Source organism: Columba livia, chromosome 17, assembly GCF_036013475.1.
Source record: "Columba livia isolate bColLiv1 breed racing homer chromosome 17, bColLiv1.pat.W.v2, whole genome shotgun sequence".
In the NCBI taxonomy this organism is placed as follows: domain Eukaryota; kingdom Metazoa; phylum Chordata; class Aves; order Columbiformes; family Columbidae; genus Columba; species Columba livia.
The window spans coordinates 9,145,451-9,162,076 of record NC_088618.1 but is presented as its reverse complement, the minus strand read 5'-3'; the positions used below and the strand labels follow the sequence as shown (position 1 = coordinate 9,162,076).

The following is a 16,626-nucleotide window of genomic DNA, read 5'->3' as shown; positions in this document are numbered from 1 at the left end:
GTTAAAAAAAAATACATCTTTCATTTGCAGATACCATTACTAACCTCTTGACAGGTCTTCCAGTCCACTATGACGACAGTAAAGATAGTGTTTCGTGGGATTAAGAGCCATTTATGATTTCTTCCCCTAACCTTCAAAGCGTATGAGTTTTCACTTACCACAGAACAAAGTAACCACCATCCAACGGGCACAACAGAACTGGTTTCTAAGGATCAGCATGGGAAGAGCAGTATAACGTTAGCATCCAACACAGGAATAATAATAAATTTATTACAATAGAAACAAACAGATAATGCATTAGTTCATGTACAAAATACTGATAGCATTCTGCTGCCTCAGTCAGTGCTTACTAAGTACCCACATTTAAAAATATCCTAAAATTGATGACACCACACAGATTTACGAAGGTCATAGCAATTTCCTGACACTACTGTAAGAGAGCCCAGCTACTCTTTAAGGTTTGCTGCACAATACAGGGAGATGGAGCAGGATTGAACAGAAACAACTTCCGATTCTTCTGCACCAGGAAATTAAGAGTGAGCAACTTAGAAGCATGGGGAAAACAGAAAACACACCATGCATGGAAACAGTTACTTGTGGCAACTGTTTCCATCAGAAGTGCCCAACACTAAGGCAGCTGATGACTGACTTGAGTGCCCCTCATTGCTCAAGGCACAAAATATTGGTTGTCAGTTCTACTCCTGGGCTACGGTGGTTTTTTCCTTTTGTTTTTAAACAAACTGATGTAGCATAGAAGCATTTTCACTGAACTGCATCAACTCTCAAATGAAGCCAGATGCCTCAGGGAGACTCTTAGTAAAAGAAACAACCTAGCTACAAGCCTGTTGGATTGATTTGTCTTACTCGGGCTTCATACTCTTTATTTGCTCCCCCTACCCCCACACCTTTACGTACATGTTTACTGAGTTTATAGAAGAAGTCAGCGTGCGCATTAATCTCTCTTCTTTCTAATCACCTCACTTTTTTGGAGTGAGAAACATGTGGTCCATGCTAACCAAAAACCATTTATCCAAAGTAGTGTTTAAAATAACCTATAAAATATGTTTTCTCCCCTCTATTTGGTTCCCCCCTCACTCCCAGTATAATTATCCAGATTTATCTCACATATTTGAGGGATGCCTTAAAAGGCTGTAATTTAGCCCATCTCTGGGCAAAGCTAATAAGCAAAAGCACATTCTAGTTACAGCTGATTTATTTCTGGGGCAGTATCAGGTCACAAAACATACAGTGTGAAAGAAATACTGGCACGGAGCAAACTTTGAAGCAAATTAGGACATTCTCTCCCTATTCCCTCTTATACCAGACTCCCTGATGGAAGTCCACAAATAATTTCTTCTCTAAGAAGACAATAAAAACCCATCCTAATACAGTCTCAAGAACCATATATACACACTTTGTATATTTCAAAATGCTGGCAAAAGTCCACAGAGGCAGAAGAAAAAAGCGTGAAAGCTAAATCTAACAGCAGGTTCTCTACTGAACCCGACACCTAGAAACAAAACATCATCAGGCTTCTTTTCTTCTGAAGTACCCTCTCCAAAATGTGATTTTCCAGTGGCATGTGGCAGAGGCCAGCTGTGAGACCTTCTTTCTTGCTTTAGGATTTAGAAAGCAAGATGTTATGCAGCAGAGAGACAGGCCTGACGAATACTTTGTGCCCAGGTGTTTAAGAGCGCCGTGACTGAATGCTTGTCTGGAAGTTGCAATAGTTTTGAAGTCATGTACCGATACACTGACTGCAAAAAGGGGTTGGCTGCTGGAAAACAAGAGATAACAGATAAACGGAGCTATAATAAAAATAATAATAATAAAAAAGTAACATCAGGAGTTCACACATTTCCCCACTATTACCACATGTACACACTCAACAAGAGTCATGCTAACATCCTCATACCGTATTGTCTAGGGTTTTTTATCCACAGAGGGCTCTGATCGGGATAGTCTGCTGGAACGCTGAGCTGTAGTGGTGGGACGTTTGGAAGATTCTTGTCATCTAGAACACAAACACACTTCCCATCAGAACAAAGCATTCCTTGCTGGAGGGAGGGTCCCACATTTGTGCATAATTCAGCTTGGTTTCTAGCCTCTGAACCCCAAAGAGGAACCACTTCCAGTTTTCCTGGAAGGCAAGCTCATTGTTCACTTTAAGACTCGTAATTTCTTGGAAGAAAAGCCTGGCAAACATAGCCCCATCTCTTACACACTCCTGCACCTAGCCAACCTCACCATCTTGTTAGCTGAACGTCACTAAAGACAGCTCATTTTTGAAAATAAAGTGCCTTATGTACTAATATTCAGAACAAAACCAGTTCAGATTTCTCAAACCAAGGGGAGCAGGAAAGCATCTCCTTTCCCCACTGGAAAGTTAATAGACTATAACACATATTTATGCTTATTCAGCTGAGACATAAAAAAAAGATGCAATTTGAATTTTCTTCTTGAATATACGCATTGTTAGCGATCATTAGGACAAATTGAAACAGACCCTTCAAAAAACTAACTCAACATTTCTCTAGCTCTGTCCTAGTTATTGGAGGGAAAACAATTAACACCTAGGTCAAAATCAGGAATCAAGATTGTTGCTAGCAGCAAGTAATTTTGTAGCCACTGAAAGAGATTACCAATTGCAACTTCAGTGCAAAGAAAGGATCAGTGTAAGTGATACGTCCAGGTGTACCCTGAAGCAGGCTGTGCAGAATGTACTGATTAGGCAGTGCTATGAATTTGCTAAGTACAGATGTCATGCAGAAGTCACAGGATGGCAAGATTCAAGGCTGTTAGCAAAAAACTCTTCAAATTTCCACAATCAAGCTCAGCATTTCTTTCTGAATTCAGTTCTTAGTTTCTTCTTGCTTACCTAGCTTGCATATGAGATGAACTGTGCCATTATTACTGCAGTGTGAAGGGTCCAGGTTCACCAGGAATTTAGGATTTAATCTTGCAACTTCCCCTTGTAAGACATTTGGTATGGTCTGTCTTTCATCCTCTTCATATTTCCGTTTTCGAGGGGAGGCAATCGGGGCTCTATGTAAAATACAGTCCACAAAGGTACGAGGTGAAACAGTTATGCCAACACCACATTTGTCAAATATTTTACAAATGTAAAAAGGAAATACGTAACTCACTCCCATCCATAAACTCATCTGTCTTTCAATAGCTTCTACTAATAAATATTTTTCCCTTTAGTAATGAACATTTACGACAGCCAATGATACATGATACAATGATACATACGTGATTGGTGGTCCATGAATTGCAGTCATAGCTGGCATAAATGTACGGTACAGGGAATGGTTGAAGACAGGTGAACGGATGTTGGCCAAAACGGCGTCCAAAAGTGGCTGACACAAGTACTGCTGTTTGGTGGGGGGCACTGGGGGAGGCGGTGGAGTAGGCTAAAACACAAGAGAAGTCCCTTTTCTTTTAATCGTCACCAAAAAAGAAATCTCTACTAATGATTCTGCAAAATCTTACAGCGGTAAACTTCCACTGTGTGAAATGCATCAGAACAAAACCACACAGTCCACAGTTTTCATTTAGAAAGTCTGTCTTGAAATCAGCTGCAAAAGTTCACACAAAGAATTACTTAAGTATTTGCACAAAGCACGAGAACTTGAAAGTTCAGTTAAGAGATCCATACAGCTGACTTAAATGAAGTAAATGCTTACCCATTTTTTCCTGATTTCTTATTCTGGCCAACCTTACGTCAAGTCTTAACATCATGAACAAGAAGAAACGCAAAAAGAAAAACCTTTTGGGAATTAATTGCTTCTCTGTTGCTAGCGCAAAGCATTACATACCACAGCCATATCATTTTTCAGCTTCTCCAGAGCAATTTCACATTTCTGCAGTGTCTTCAGAGGGCACCTGCAGAAGAGGCAACATTTCATCATCCCAAAACGGTCACATCGCTGAAGTGTTCCTGCTGTGTGAGCCCACAGACAGCTTCACTGCCAACCTGGCTGGATGCTAAACAACACATTTCTGGAAGAGCTGGGGAATCTGATGTCCAGCCAAAAGAAAAACAAAGTTACTGTACCGTTTTGAAGGGTCAGTCAGGATATCTAAGAGACTCTTCATTTTACTCAGGTCCTTCTTCCTATCTGAAATAACATCAGAGACACAAAAACTGATTACAAGAATAGCTTCCATACTTGCAGACAGAAATTCAGTATACTGTTCAAAGTGAAAACACGGGCCAACACTGAAGAAAGTAGTGAGGATCAAACATCTTTTATCTAAGCAGAAGTATATCCATTGTATAAGCTCTATATGTCTCAAAAACAGCAGAAGGAAGAGTGGTGGGAATTTAAAGATGAAGATTTTGCCTGCTCTTCACAGTGAAATCTTTATAGTGGTACACTGTCCTTGTTTTGTTAAAAACAAGTTTCTCTTCTAGTGAATTTGCCTGTCAGCTAAAGCTTCATATTAGCTGCATTTTTCTGAAAAGCCAGATGGATGTTTTGGTAGACATAGCAATGGTATGCAAGGTCATTGGTAAGAATGGGTGAGAACGGATGCACATCTCACGAGATGGGCAACGAGAAACAGGTGACCAAAAAACTGACCAAGTGAAGCATTTCATCCCATTCACGTTGTACTTCATATAAAAGTGGGAGATCACGAGGATCTCATCCCTTTTCCTCACGGCTGACATTAGGAGAGGACCTTGCTAGTCGTCCCTGCGAACTGAGGCCTGGTGACAGACTGAATCCAGCTCCGGTTGGCTGCAGAGTCCAGTCCAGGACTTTGGGTGCCGGCTCTGCAGTTGCTGGGACTTTCAAGATTGGTTTTGTATATTCTGTATTATTTTCTCTATTTTTATTGGTAGCATTAGTAAAACATTTTTAGTTTTTCCAACTCTCTCCTCTCTGTCCTTCTTTCCCTCCCAATTGCCTGTCCTTAGTGGGAAGGGGGGAGAAGGAGTGGCTGAAGGGGGTTAACAATACATCTGCCACAGTTTTATTGTCACCCCGCAATCAAACCTCAACATACGCAAGAAAGAGCAACTAACTTTCACTGTCACTTTAAATCCCTGGAATAGAAACCATTACAAAAGGCAAGGTACTGCTTTCATCAGAAGAGAGAGCTGACAGAGTGAAATGCATAACTAAATATAGGAGACCTCACCTTCATTTTTATCTATTTTATTGATCATCCTCCGGAGTGGCTCAATGTATTTTGATAGCTGTTTCAGTTTCTCCAGATACTGTTGCTCCTCTGACTGGCTAGAACTGGCTGGACTCATGACAGAATTGGGATTTCCTGGCAAGAAGTAAAGACTGAATGTCACTGGAATGATGAAAGATACTGCAGAACAGCATTCTCACATTTCAGAATTTAGATCTGAAATGTGGCACTCTCAAAATACAGTTCACATCAAATATTGAAATCCAGTACTGGATGCCCTCCACAGTTTCAGTACTTGTCCACCCCTCTAATCTTTGTGTAGAAATAAAGTGTTCTGTGGACAGAACAGCAATTCCCATTTAACACATTTTTTTTTTCTGAAAAGATCCAAAGCTTCATATACCCATTTTCTAGGTCCTCATTTTCCCTTCACTCTGGTACATTAAACACTAAATCAATACACTGAATTTGCTGCTGTTTTCCTTAAGTTGATGCTTTCCAAACCGCAGAGCACACAACACTGGTATGAGAGAAGAAGCCACTATGTTACTTCCATTCACAGTATTAGAAACTGCTTTTTACATCTGGGAGAGAGAAGAGCCCAGGTATCCGAGCACACCCAAGAAGAGGTTTTGGAGCAGAGCAGCCTGCGGCCTGTGATTAAGTGGTTACATCCTTCACAATTGCGTGCTGTTGCTAAGGGTTCTTTCCTGCATGGAACTAAGGAGTAACTATGCCTCTAGAAAGTTGCTCCATTAAATTAAGTATCATTCTTTTTTCAAAAGATTGAGGAAGTTAGAAAAAAACTATCAGATAGTTCAGAGCTGAGAAAAGAGGTTTCAGTTGATTTCGATTCAAGATGTTATTGGTTTCACTCCTTGCAATGCTGGCTGCTTTGTAGAGCTCTTTACACCATGTCAAATAATAACAGGCTTCCTGGGAACTATTATAATTACCAAAACACACCCCAGCTCAGTGTCTGCAGTATAGTGCTCAGGTCATTTACCTGGAGTGTTTAAAGGACCAGGGGATGGGACACTGAAGTTCTGAGGTGTTCGTGCAGCTGCTGGGCTCTGGGATGGTTGTGGAGATGGACTGGGGAGAAAGCTGCTGGGTGACGGAGCTGGGCCAGAGCTGAAACACAAGCATAAAATCAAACCTGCCAGAATCTGACAAGGAAGCAAGGTCAGCCTGTGAGTAGATATGCTTTTAGTAAGCATTGCTATGGCACTCTGTAGCTCTGCCAGCAGACTTGGCGAGAATTTTGTACACAGCTTCTTTATTTAAAATGGGGGTTTTCAGAGTGTATTCAGCACAATCCCACCTGTGCTCTCACTGAAGTTCATGCTAAAATTAATTCATTTCAATGGAAACAGAGTTAGGTATATTAAATGATTCTGAAAACCTCACCCTTACAGCACTGACAAAGGTCCTGAAGAAGTCAAGCTCACCTGACATTTGAATTTGGCTGAGAAGTTGGCTGGCCTGGCTGAGGAGATGGCTGTGGCTGCGGTGGCGGAGGCATCGACTGGGGTGTTTGGGCTTGTTGGACCGGAGATGGGGATGACATCATGGTAATATTGTTCTGGCTGACCTGAAACGTGGAAAAAGATACAATCAGTAACAGCAAAAGGGAGTAGAGGATGGGAACCTAACTAAAAGTATTTACCTATGGAGAGAAAACGTATCCTCAGGCCTACGAGAAACAAAAGTGTTAGTTTCCTGTTCTCCCCCATAATGACAGTTCCACCTGTACCGATCTTGAGGCTCCCAGGGCAGTACTTTGTATCAACTTTACTAGAAATAAACATTAAAACTGCATATAATTCAAATAACTGTATAATAATTGTTCTTCATTTCCCAAACCATCATATTGTAATTAAAATGTCAGAAGTGCCATTCAAAAAACCTACACTTTATTAGAACTAAAGAAGAAAAGTCAGTTCTAACTTGAGAATTAACAGCCATAAAAAACCCTCCTTATTTTGACATTTTAATTACAGTTTCCAGACTTGACTGTAGCTTCCCAATTGGTTTTCTTTAAGAGGAAGAAAAAAAAATGGAGTAAGCCAAACCACCATCATCTTGTTTAAATATTCAGCTTTGAAAATCTGGGTGCAGACAGAAACACTCCAAACTGAATGGCTGGGTAGAAAACAACAAAGTAGCTTTCTGATCTTTGGAGAAGGATGAGGATGCCTGAAGGACAAAAAGACAAATAAGAACATTTCCTGAACAGCACCCAACTCTTGGTAACAACTAAGTTTATTCTGTACACTCCAAAATGCCAGAACCAGACAATGCTCAAATTAGAGCAACTTCTCACATTTGTTCTAATGGACATTTTTCCCCTTGATTAGTTAAAACCAAGCAACCAAACAAGAAAACCCTGTATCATGGCCAGGAGCATGGGATAGTAATGCTAATATTAAGTGATGATGTTTATTGAAGGCACATGCCGAGTTCTTATGAGCCGAGGCTAAAAATAAGTACATACAAAGATAAACTGAATTAGATCACAGAGGCCACGGATTGCAACAACAACCCATGCTCCCATTCTGTAAATCATCGATTAGCACCTTTATGAATTAACAACTGTTTCCCTCAGTCGAAACCATTTTTAAGCAAAGGTCCCAGGAAATCCACAAGTTCCAGGCACTTCATGGGCACTGCAGTTTGGTGTTGTCCTTCACTCACTCATTAAATATTCACGTAAATCATCCAGCTGTTTCCAGAGGACAAAATATTTAGCACATTAAAAAGTAAGCATTGCCTGGTCTACTTCTCCATGTACGTACTGAATATGCAAGAGGTCACACTCCACTAAAAAAAATAAACGGGGGGGGAGGGCAAAATCCCCAACTAGATGCAAAAGTAAAACTACTAAACATTAAGATCCTAATTTATCATCCATTAGATAATTTAAAAGCAAATGCAGCTTGATGTACTAATTTTTTTTTAATCTTCAATAACCCCATTACCTTTGCAGCCTCTCCTACAAAGATAATATATAGAACAAGTGAGGCTGAAACGATGTTTTCAATCAGCTATTATATCTTTCCTTTCTCCATAATCAGCAAATACTGAGACTGTGCTTTCTGTTTTTCATTGGAGTCTGATTCTTTAACAGCACATATCTCCTCAACAGTTGGGAAAGCATTTCTGAGGTTGAAAAGCACAGTCTGCCTCCCACAGAAACCAAACGTCTCAGCGCTGTTTGGAGGGAAGCGAATGAATGCTGCAAAAAGCACTCCCTGATTGGTTTACGTTTCTATTTAACAGCATGAAATATAGAACTCACCCATATGGATGCTGCACCCATTTTTCATCGAGTCAATCTAAGACCACTTTTGAGTGGTTCATCGCTTCTTGGAAATCAGGCCCCTTTTAAGTGTCTCGAGTTGGTTACATAAAACTACTTCTGAAAACTTAAATCCTGGTGTTTTGGGAAAAAAGCAGGAAGTCTGGGTTTTTTTTCCAGATTTAAGATTCTGCATCTCCATCAACACCAAGGGCCCTTCACATTAATTTACAAATATTGCAGAAAAGCAAAGAGAAGAACACACAGCAGCTACTGTGCACATAAGCCTGGAATGAATCAGATCTTTTTTTGCACTACCCTTTCTCATTTAAGTAGGAGCACAGGGAAACAGCTTCTTGCAACAGGTTTGCTCTCTGCCAGCTTCATTTAAAAATACCAAAGGCTAATGTCTCATATTAAGCAAAACTGAGAAAGTTTCAAAAACATGTACTCAGAAGTTTGCAATTCTGAACTTGCTGCCATACTTTCCTTCGAAAGCAGTGAATTTGCTACATAATAATTTCAGATGTCTTTCTACAGAACAGATCTAAAGACACTTTCAGCTTCAGATTTCTACACAGTGTACAGGATATGGATTAAGATTATAACAATTTAATGAAATTTTAACTTACAAGGAATGTTCTTTTCAACTGACTCCCACTAAAAAGAAGGCTTAAAACATTAAAAAAATCCCAACCAACCAAACAATAAACCCAAAAGAAAAAAGAAAACTCTCTCTAGAGCTTTATCTCCATTAAACTCACTTAGCTCCTCATTTAACTGGAGAGTTAAGCCATGGTTACTGGCCATTTGTATACCCTTCAACATATGTAAGAAAATCAACTATGTATTTTTCACCGCAGGATGAGAGGTTTTGGATCTACAGGCATATTCATGGACAGCCACTACAGCCCACTGAACAGGAATTCACTCTGCAACTCTGCTGTGACCTGATCCTCACACCAAGCCCTGAAAGTCTTGTCAAAAGATATTTAGGCTTGCATGACAAATGCTTGCACTTAATAGCCACTAAATCAAAGCTGTTCTTGGTGTCCAGAGCACACCGTGCTGGAAGATAAACAGCTATGAGGTCCACCTCCAGTTTGCTGAGTCTCAGGCAAGGAACAGCACCCAGAGGATAAGGTTGGCGAGAGGTTTTCAGGAGCTCCCAGCAGCAAGAGGGTACAATAAGCAGAAGCCAAAGGCAAGGAAAAGGAGACTGCAACAAGGAAGTCATGGGGACAGTAGAAAGACTTCTAGTCTAAAGGAAGACTCTAGAAAGCATCTGCACCACTATACTTACAGTTTCAACTTTAAGCCAGTAAGCACAGCCTTGCCTACTCTGCTGCAAAGTGGGTTTAATATTCACCATGATGCTGCTTGACTGACAAAACAGAAACTCTGCAGAGCTTCAACTAAGTTCAGATGCAAGTTTCCATATTCCCAGTCATGCCAGTATCACTTGCTTTATTTTAATATCAACTCAGTCTCACTTTTTTCCTGTATTTTCAATTTACTGAAGATTTCTGTGCCAACAATAAATTGACATTCATACTATTGCAGGCTGTAATAAATTTGTAGACAGAACTTGAAGGTTTTGACACTAGAAATACAGGAGAATGGTATTAGCATATCAGTTATCTAATTGCTAAAGCAAAAGCTAAGTATCAAATTAGTTTAATCTTTTAACATTTCAAGATCAGAAGGTTTCTTGAGCCAATCCAAACATGGTATATGAAACTTCACATAGTTGTTCAAAAAGTGCCACTGATGGTAGTTCATCTTTGGTGACTACTCAGGCACAAACAAACCAGTCAGTTATAATTCTCTGGCTATTCAAAAGACCAGGAGACTCCTTGTGATAAAACTGGACAGACTGACATTTGTGTCATATGGGGTAAAAGTAAATAGCCACACAGTATTGATATCACATCTGGTCCTTTTGTTGAAAGAGGTTCTTCAGTGCAATACCAGCACTCTTTTTTAAAGAGAAAAGACAGTCTGAACTACCTATCACCATCTCTGTAATACTTTTGATACTGTCAAGGACATGACAGGCTCACATGACTAATAACCAGATAGATGCTACAGCCCTTTACTCCTATTGTGAAGGCTTCTATTGCAAGGGCTCTGATGACAAAGAAGTTATAACATATCCAACAGGCAATATTATTTAAGCATTTTATGAAATTAAGAGGTGAAAATGACAACATTTCTAATTTCTAATTCACCTAGAACCTGAACAAAGTATTTTGGCAGACAGCACTAGAGATTCATGCTGATCCAGAGCTGTCAAGTGTACGACATGTCAGACCGGCTTTAAAAACACGTGTCCTGCCACCGTTAAACCATGACTCACTCATCCCGCCACCTGCTTAGGAGCCATTTTCACCGCCATCATTGTTCATAAAGAAATTTCCTTTCTTCTACTGCCTTCTCTAATTGTTCAGTCTTCTACATCAGTTTCTCAATTCGTGGCATTCCACTGAGAGCCTTGGTACTTCATGATTAACCCACATAGTGTCAGAAATCAAAGCTCCTCAATAACCACAAACATGACAGCACTAAAAAGATCAGCCTATGGCACTGAATGCTTAAACTAGGTGTCTTTATTATTACTCAAATCTTAAACATAAGTCTAATACTTAAATATCTGTCAGAAGGCCTCATCAAACCAAACACTGTGAATACTTCATATGGGAGATGATTGCCTCAATACAAACTGCTAGAGCAAATAAAGCTCAAAGTAAATTCTCTTCCGACTCAACAGATATGCCTGGGTTTATTTTTCAGTTAACATATAAACAATGACCCGGACTGAAATGACCATCCATCTTAAACCAGAAACAAAACCAGATGTGTTTGCCAGGGTCTGCAGAATCTTTCTGGTCACTGGGTCTACCTTAGCAAGTTCCTGAGAAGAAAAGGCTGTGCCTACTAAACTTGATGCAGCAGCACTAGGAAGCAGAGATTCAGACATTCTGCAGCCCCACGACAAGCTTGCAAAGGAAACAAAAATGCAAAGAGTGAAGAAACTTTCATTAAACCTGTCAACAAAATGCAGCAGTATTAAGAACTAAAGCTGCATTTGGTATTAGATTTTAAAATTAGCAGCTAGAGGAACGAGACATGAGGTTCATGACTAACAGAAAAATGCAGTTGAACGCTGCTCTGCCATCATCATATGATACATATTTAAACCAACACCAATCGCATAAGGCTCAGCAAATTGCTGCAGAGCAGAGCAGTGCCTCGTTTTGTGACTTACTGGTAGGAACTCAGTTCTGTTTCATTCTTGCTTTCCCCATTCCCGCTCCCCCAGAATGACACATTTTGCTTGCAAAACATGATTGTGAGGTCTTCAGCAGACGCAGAGCTGCACCAGGCAGAGGCTCTGACCGCACGCATCCTCCAGCAGCAGCTGGCCAGGCGCTGCCAGGCTGCCTGCACGGGCTCTGCTCTGATGCAGGGACAAGTGGAATCCTGCTGGCAGCTACACCACCGGGAAAGAAGAGAACAGCTCTGTTTTCCTTGGCCCCTGACACCATGCCAAGAAGCTGTTCAAACTGAAACGAGCCAAGTTCACTATTAATGAAAGAAGCACCTGTACAGAGCATAAACACCATTATATGTAAGGCCACCGGCACAGCTTGGCCAGCACGTTGCAGTACTGACTTGCAACACTCTCATAAATGCACACTCGTGGAGTATAGGCAAAGACCAAAAAGAAACCACAAAGTTCTCATTTGAGACTTGAATCAATTATGAACATGGAAACATTTTAAGTGTTAAAATAAAGATCTATGCCACTTTAAAAATGCTTTATTTGATATTACACGCTTTCAGAAGACCTATTATTTTAAAAGGATCCATAAAAAGCCTGAACAGCCCAATACCCTGTGTAACAACAGCAAGTTAGTTGTTTGATGAAAGTGAACTTCCCCTCGCTGGAAAGCGAGTGCTATACAATCACGTATTGAATGCTTTGCACAATTCCTGACACAATGTGCTTTGACTCAGTAAATACCTGTGGCATTTGCTGTCCGCCCAAAGGAATGGAGCTTGGCGGCGTAGCAGACACAGCGGTGGTAGGCGGGAACCGTGGTCTTATTTGCATCCCACCTCGGGCCATAGGTGCGGTGATCATCTTTGAGGACAGAGGGACAACAGACAAAAGTAATCGCAAAACAAGAAATGCAGTGCACTGGCAGGATGAGAAGCACATGCAACCTCCAGGAATTAGGGGAAGGGGAGCATGAAGGGAAGGTTAGTGAGCTTTTCTCTAAAGCTTAACCTAACATGCTATCTTATCAATCAAACTCCTTTTTATACCCTTTCTATCCATTTTTAGATACCTAGAATTTATTAGATGCTATCTTGAGGGAGCTGATACGTAGATTCAGATTAATGTGCCAAGGCTTGATTATACTATCATTTGCATGAAGGGCCTTTCCTAAATTTTGCATAACACCTTCAATTTCTAGAATTCTTGGACTTAAGTACTCCAAGACTGTTGGCAAGAATGCTCCATATAAGAAGCTATATAATGCCATAGGTTTCTGATGTGCTTTCCCCCACTGTGGGCTCAAAGGATTTAGCAGAATTTACACATTTGATTATAAAAGAATTTGTCAGACAGTCCAACAGCAACTGTCAGTAGGAATGCTCCACAGCGAGCAAAACTTCAGACCAGCCTAACCTATGACAGTATAACAATGCCAAAGACAACAAAAAGGATTTCTGGGTTTGAAAAAGCTGTTTTCTTCCTTTTATAACCCACAGAATAAGTCAAATATATCCTTGTAATTTCCATCACTTTGACAAATTACCATTCCTCTATTACTAAATTGTGCTGAGATATCCTGAGATCACAGTCTGCCTCAAGCTTGTTCATGCACTATGTGACTCTCCAGACGTCTAAACTGAGCACACACCGAGGTACAGTCGTTTGGGACCAGTGATGAAGGTTAGCATTAGGATTTGCATTTTAGAATAGTATTAGGACTATTAGGACTATTAGGACTCTGCAGTGTCTAGAGTGCCTTTCAGAACCGTCAGCCTGCACAAGCAACATTGATTTAAATCACATATATCTGTATGGCTCTATGTTACTTAAAATTTGATATTACAGCATGTATTCTGAGGTTTTACAGCAAATACAGCATATTTTTGAGGCAGTATTCAGGTAACTTGGGCAGACCCACCTATCAGTAAAAGAGCTTGTGTTTGGTACTGCAAAGATCCACAGTAAAGTCCTCTGGGCTACTTTTTTTTCCAGCATCATATTGCCAAGGAACCTACACAGGTCCTAACTAATCTACAAGCTAATGAAGTCTCCTTTCAGCAAATGATTGGGGGTATTCTTGCTTAGCATTCTATGTAAATGGACTGAAGCAGCCAGCAACATGTCTCTAGAAAGTCAGAAAATGCATGTGCTTACAATTGTTAAAAATAAATAAAATTAAATACAACATAGCAAGACTGAAAAAGGAAAGCAATAACTGGTAAAGAAAATGGTGTCAAGTTCAGCACAGCTGTTAGTTCACAACATCAGAGCAATGCAGTCCCTTCCCATCCAGGCAAGTAGGGATGGTCAGAGACAGGATTTCAAACGGGAAACAAATGAGAGCACTTCAGACGTCACACACACATGCACATGTACACACACAGCATGCAACAGCCGCCACGAGCAAACACAACAACCCAGCACTGGCACAAAGCACAGGTGGAGGCTACAAAGTGCCGTGAAGAGCTACAGTATCAACATGAGAGCTGGTGAAGCAACACAACCCTAACGAACAAAAACAAAAAAGGGAAATTGCTAGAGGGTGGGGAAAAAAAAAGGCAAACCAAACAAACATATCCTTCCAGGCACAATCACCCCATCTTAGACCCTCGTGAATGCACACAGATCTCTGGAGTGTGCGAAATCCCAGGGATGTTATGGTGACCCCATCTTGGTCCTGTTCCTCATGCCACACCACCAAAGTGTGAAGATTTAGATGATTTCCTCCAAGGTCAAGCAAATTAGAAGCATTATTCACAACCTAAGTGTCTGGCAAACCACTGAACACCAGCTCATTGATTCAAAGGCTTTCAGCTGTTTGTTGTACTGTGTTTGGTCAAACGCGTACGCACATGCACACTGTTCTGGGTTTGATTTTTTAATATATTTTGTTTTTTGAAATGTGTGCTTTGGAAAGAAAGCGTTTATATGTAATGTGACACCAATTCCACTCTCTTAACAAAAGTAATCTATTTCTCTCATTGTCCAAGCTGATTTATATTTATGAAACCTGTGACATTTTCACAAAGGAGTCGAGTTCCAAAGGAGGTTCCAAAGATTGCAGCTGTGTTACGCAAAGCAATATATCCATGAAGGAGTTTTCTTGTCAGTCTAAAACCAGAAGACAACCAGAGGTGTTCAAGTACTTTGGAAAAAAGATTTAAACCAAAAGGAAATCCTCCTCCACAAGTGAAATTGATTTACCTCAATTTACAGAATTTTACCCCATAAAAACACAGAGCAAGCAGAGGAAGAGAGCTTCCCGCTACTATAAAACACAAACCTCATTTTTTTAATAAAACTTAGGTGGAAGATAACAATTAGAATCCTGCACCAGTAATTTTCTTTCATCTAAAATCCAAAGATTCAGAATTCCATAAATCTGCAGCTTCTGGTAAGCACACGTAAGTACTGTGTCACCATCACTCCGCGAAAGGCAGCTCTGACTTTCAAAGAGCAAGAGCCAATCTGCATTCTGAGCACCTGAAGGAGCTGCACCAGAACGGTGATTTAAACTTTGTTAATACTTAACTCTGGTTGATTACAGATTTTCTTGTGGTGCTGCAAGCACTTGTGCAGCACTCGGTGGTCACTAGGACACTACACTGTTTATTCACCAGCTTCACCTGTGAGTTACAGGTTCACAAGGACTAGATACCCAAGCAGGGTAGCAATGAGCTGCACCGTGTCTTTACCACTTCAGAGAAGAGCTTTAAAACTCACATGGATCCACGTTTAAACATGGGATTGCTTTTATTTTTATGTAGGAAGGATGAACAGAAACTTTACGGAAAAAGAAAAAAGCAGCCATATCAATGAAAATTCCCAGTTTGAAAGCCCCTAGAGACCAAGTTTAAATGTAACAAGCAAAGATTAAGGGGTTTGTTTATAACAAAAGCCTTCCTGAATCAAATGAAGAAATCAAGGTAGATTTATTTAAAATGTCAGTGCTAGTGAAAAACATACTAAATACAAGGCAAATTCTACTCTTAAAAGAAACATCCTGTAAATTTAAGGTAATCCATACACACTCTCAACACTGAAGCTGCATTGTAATACTGTACACAGCCACAATCTTGAAAGTAAATATTATATACAGAAATATTTACACAAGTACAAGAAACCCATTTAATTATTTGACTTCACAGCATTAAGGGAATTTCAATAGACTCATATTCCAATGGCATGAACATAAATGAGTAAAGCCTGCGTGTGGAATTTTCTGAACTCCATCCGTGACAGATGAGCAACCCCTGAGTTTACTACATGTCTGAATAAAGCTGCAATACAAAACCTGCTGTCAACCATCTCATCACCTGAATCTTTTCAAATGCACTGTGCTGTTAAGCCACTGGCATATGAACTTACTAAATGGGGCAAGAATGAAGTTGACTCTACATATGCACAATCCATCTGCTCAGGAGTTGAAAAGAGCACCATTAAGTTAGTAAAAAGAAGAAAAGTCAGAGACTCCTTCCAGCCAGCCTAAGCCCCTGCAGCTCCCACCTGGAAATTATCCAAGAAAGAAACAGCAGGTTTAATTCACATTTCAACTGTAGAAAGAGAATTCTGTGTTGCTGCCAGTACTGTACCAACTGTACTTACCACTGCTCAGCTTTTACATCCTGTGCTACGTTGACACAAACAAAAGGACCAATACAGAAACAGAACTTGGTCACCAACACGGATGTTGGCCACATGAGAGTTACGATGGTACCAGACACTATTCCAGGTAAAAGCCTGGGAGATGTATGTTGAAGAACCAATTGTTATCACAGTTCATGTAAAAAGCACCCAAATGTCTTAGTGAATCTATAATATTACTTGTGCACTAAAGGGAAAATGGTGTGTGTAGACATGGAATGTCTGGGTATGGCATTAATCCTAG

The 16,626-nt window shown here is 40.3% G+C and overlaps 1 protein-coding gene across 5 annotated transcripts in view; it reads right to left on the bottom strand.

Moving 5' to 3' along the window:
- Positions 1–232: 232 nt before the first annotated feature.
- The window catches only part of MED15 (mediator complex subunit 15), a 42,718-nt gene continuing 26,324 nt past the window's right edge, over positions 233–16,626 (bottom strand). For 2 of the 5 annotated variants that reach the window (XM_065033710.1, XM_065033708.1), the window contains exons 9-18: positions 12,480–12,599; positions 6,603–6,745; positions 6,158–6,285; positions 5,152–5,286; positions 4,061–4,124; positions 3,822–3,888; positions 3,256–3,416; positions 2,879–3,045; positions 1,916–2,014; positions 233–1,777 (exon numbers count right to left, since the gene is read on the bottom strand). In XM_065033710.1, coding sequence (XP_064889782.1) covers positions 1,641–1,777; positions 1,916–2,014; positions 2,879–3,045; positions 3,256–3,416; positions 3,822–3,888; positions 4,061–4,124; positions 5,152–5,286; positions 6,158–6,285; positions 6,603–6,745; positions 12,480–12,599 — 1,221 coding nt within the window. In that variant the 3' untranslated portion in view covers positions 233–1,640. The remainder of the gene's footprint in view (positions 1,778–1,915; positions 2,015–2,878; positions 3,046–3,255; positions 3,417–3,821; positions 3,889–4,060; positions 4,125–5,151; positions 5,287–6,157; positions 6,286–6,602; positions 6,746–12,479; positions 12,600–16,626) is intronic. The other 3 variants (XM_065033712.1, XM_065033711.1, XM_065033709.1) reach the window with 2 other exon arrangements.